Source organism: Chrysochloris asiatica, unplaced genomic scaffold (assembly GCF_000296735.1).
Source record: "Chrysochloris asiatica unplaced genomic scaffold, ChrAsi1.0 scaffold00087, whole genome shotgun sequence".
Classification (NCBI taxonomy): domain Eukaryota; kingdom Metazoa; phylum Chordata; class Mammalia; order Afrosoricida; family Chrysochloridae; genus Chrysochloris; species Chrysochloris asiatica.
The window spans coordinates 6,762,677-6,764,980 of NW_006408605.1; the positions used below are offsets into that span (position 1 = coordinate 6,762,677).

The following is a 2,304-nucleotide window of genomic DNA, read 5'->3' on the forward strand; positions in this document are numbered from 1 at the left end:
CGTAAAGATTTACAGCCTTGGAAACCCTATGCAGGGTCGCTATGAGTTGGAACCGACTCCATGGCACATAACTATCAACCAATCACTCTGCCAAAAGAAGTTGCTATGAATGAAAATTGTTGACACCCAAGAAGAAGAACTTTTTTTTTTTTTTTTTACTGTGACCCATTTTTCTACTTAACTGTTAAATTTTTTTCTAAGAACTCATTATACATTAGGGAGATCAATCCTTTTTCTGTGATATGAGCTGCAAATCCCTTTTCCGAGTTTGTAATTTTGTTTTGACCTTATTTATGGGGTTTATTTAAGGAGTTCTGGTAGCACACTAGATTATGAGCTGGGATGCTAACCACAAGGTCAGCAGTCTCAATCTATGCCACTCTGCCAGAGAAAGATGAGGCAGTCGTTCAGACAGAATAAGGGGACACTGAATGGTTTAAAATCAGGAAAGGTGTGTACCATGATTGCATTTTTTCACCATATTTATTCAGTCTGAATGCTGAGCAAATAATCTGAGAAGCTGCAATATATGAAGAAGAACACAGAATCAGGATTAGAGGAAGACTTATTAACAACCTGCGATATACAGATGACACAACCTTGCTTGCTGAATGCAAAGAGGACTTAAAATACTTACTGCTGATCAAAGATCACAGCCTTCTGTATGGATTGCACCTCAACATAAAGAAAACAAAAATCCTCACCACTGGAACAATAAATAGCAAGCATCACGATAAATGGAGAAATGACTGAAGTTGTCAAGACTTCATTTTGCTTGGATCCACCATCAACACTCACAGCAGCAGCAGTCAAGAAAACAAAGCATTGCATCACGCAAATCTGCTGCACAAGAACTCTTTAAAGTGTTCAAGATCAAAGATCTCTGTTTGGGGACTAATTTACGCCTGACCCAAGCCATGGTATTTTCAACAGGCAAATATGCATGTGAAACTTGGACAATGAATAAGTAAGACCACAGAAAAATTGATGCATATGAGTTGTGATATTGCAGAATGATATTAAAGGTACAATAGACTGCAAGAAGAAGTACAACCAGAATGTTCCTTAGAAGTCAAGATGGTCAGACTTCATCTCTCATATTTTGGACATATTACCAGGAAGGACCAGTCCCTGGAAAAGGATATCATGCTTGGTAAAGTGGTGGGAGAGTGAAACAGGACACTCCATACAAGATGTATTGGCACTATGGCAGCTACAATGGGCTCAAACATGGCAGCAATTAGGCATGGCACAGGACCGGGAGGTGTTTCATTCTGTTGTACATAGGGTCTCTGTGGGTAAGAACTGACTTGACGGCACCTAATAACAAAAAAAGATAGACAGCTTCAAGTACCCTATACAGGGTTGCTACAAGTCAGAACTGTCTTAGCAGCACACAAGTACCACCATGGGGTTTATTTAGATTTTTTAATAGCCTTATCAATCTTTTTTTTTTTTTTTTATGGCTCCTAGACTTTAAATCATATTATAAAGGGATGTCCTACTCCAAGGATAAAACAAAACTCATTTTTTTCAAAATGGTCTAAATTTTAAATATTGATATCTCAGATCCGTTTAGAGTTCATTCTGGACATAATACTTGAATTCTACTTTAAAAAATAAAAAAGCCTATTCAATTTCCTTAACACTAACATTGAAAATTACTAAAATTGAAAAGTTCAATTTTACATGTCTCTTTCAATTACACTAAATATTTCCTTACACTTTCCTGTACTGTATCCTTACACTTTGCTCGTATCATCCCTACTTTCTGCCTTTACCTAACATGACATTGCTGAAATTTAAGAGAATAAATTAAAAATTAAAATAAGGATGGTATTAAAATGAAGATGAAAAGATATTCAATTCTAAATGATGTAATCGTCAACAATATTCTTTTTATATTTCAATTCAAATTTCTAGAATGACCCAAATTTAGAACAAATAAAAGGCTTTAAAATCTTAAATATTCATAATGGAAAATACCATAAAAAATAACATAAAAAACCATCAACAGAGGACTTTTGTAAAGTGAATAAATTGAGGTTCATCCATACAGGAGAATATTACACAGAAGTTAGGAAGAATGAGTTGGATTCAGATATAAGATCTGGCATGCTGAGGGACTTTGTAAAAGACTGGGGAGGAGGACATCATGGGAGAAAAACTATTCTGTTTCAAGGGGAGGGAAAGTTTGTAAATGCAGAGATAATTTCTGGAAAACAGTGTTAATAGGGGTTGTTTATGGAGACTGGGCCTTGAAGTGGAAGAGAAAGAAACAGGAATTCTCTTTCTCATTATATA

At 35.6% G+C, this 2,304-nt stretch overlaps 1 protein-coding gene across 1 annotated transcript in view; it reads right to left on the minus strand.

The window, feature by feature from the left end:
- The window catches only part of NME5 (NME/NM23 family member 5), a 54,402-nt gene that overhangs the window by 51,252 nt on the left and 846 nt on the right, over positions 1-2,304 (minus strand). Inside the window, exon 2 of the mRNA XM_006866218.1 lies at positions 1,782-1,795. Within this exon, the coding sequence (XP_006866280.1) occupies positions 1,782-1,795 (14 nt within the window). The remainder of the gene's footprint in view (positions 1-1,781; positions 1,796-2,304) is intronic.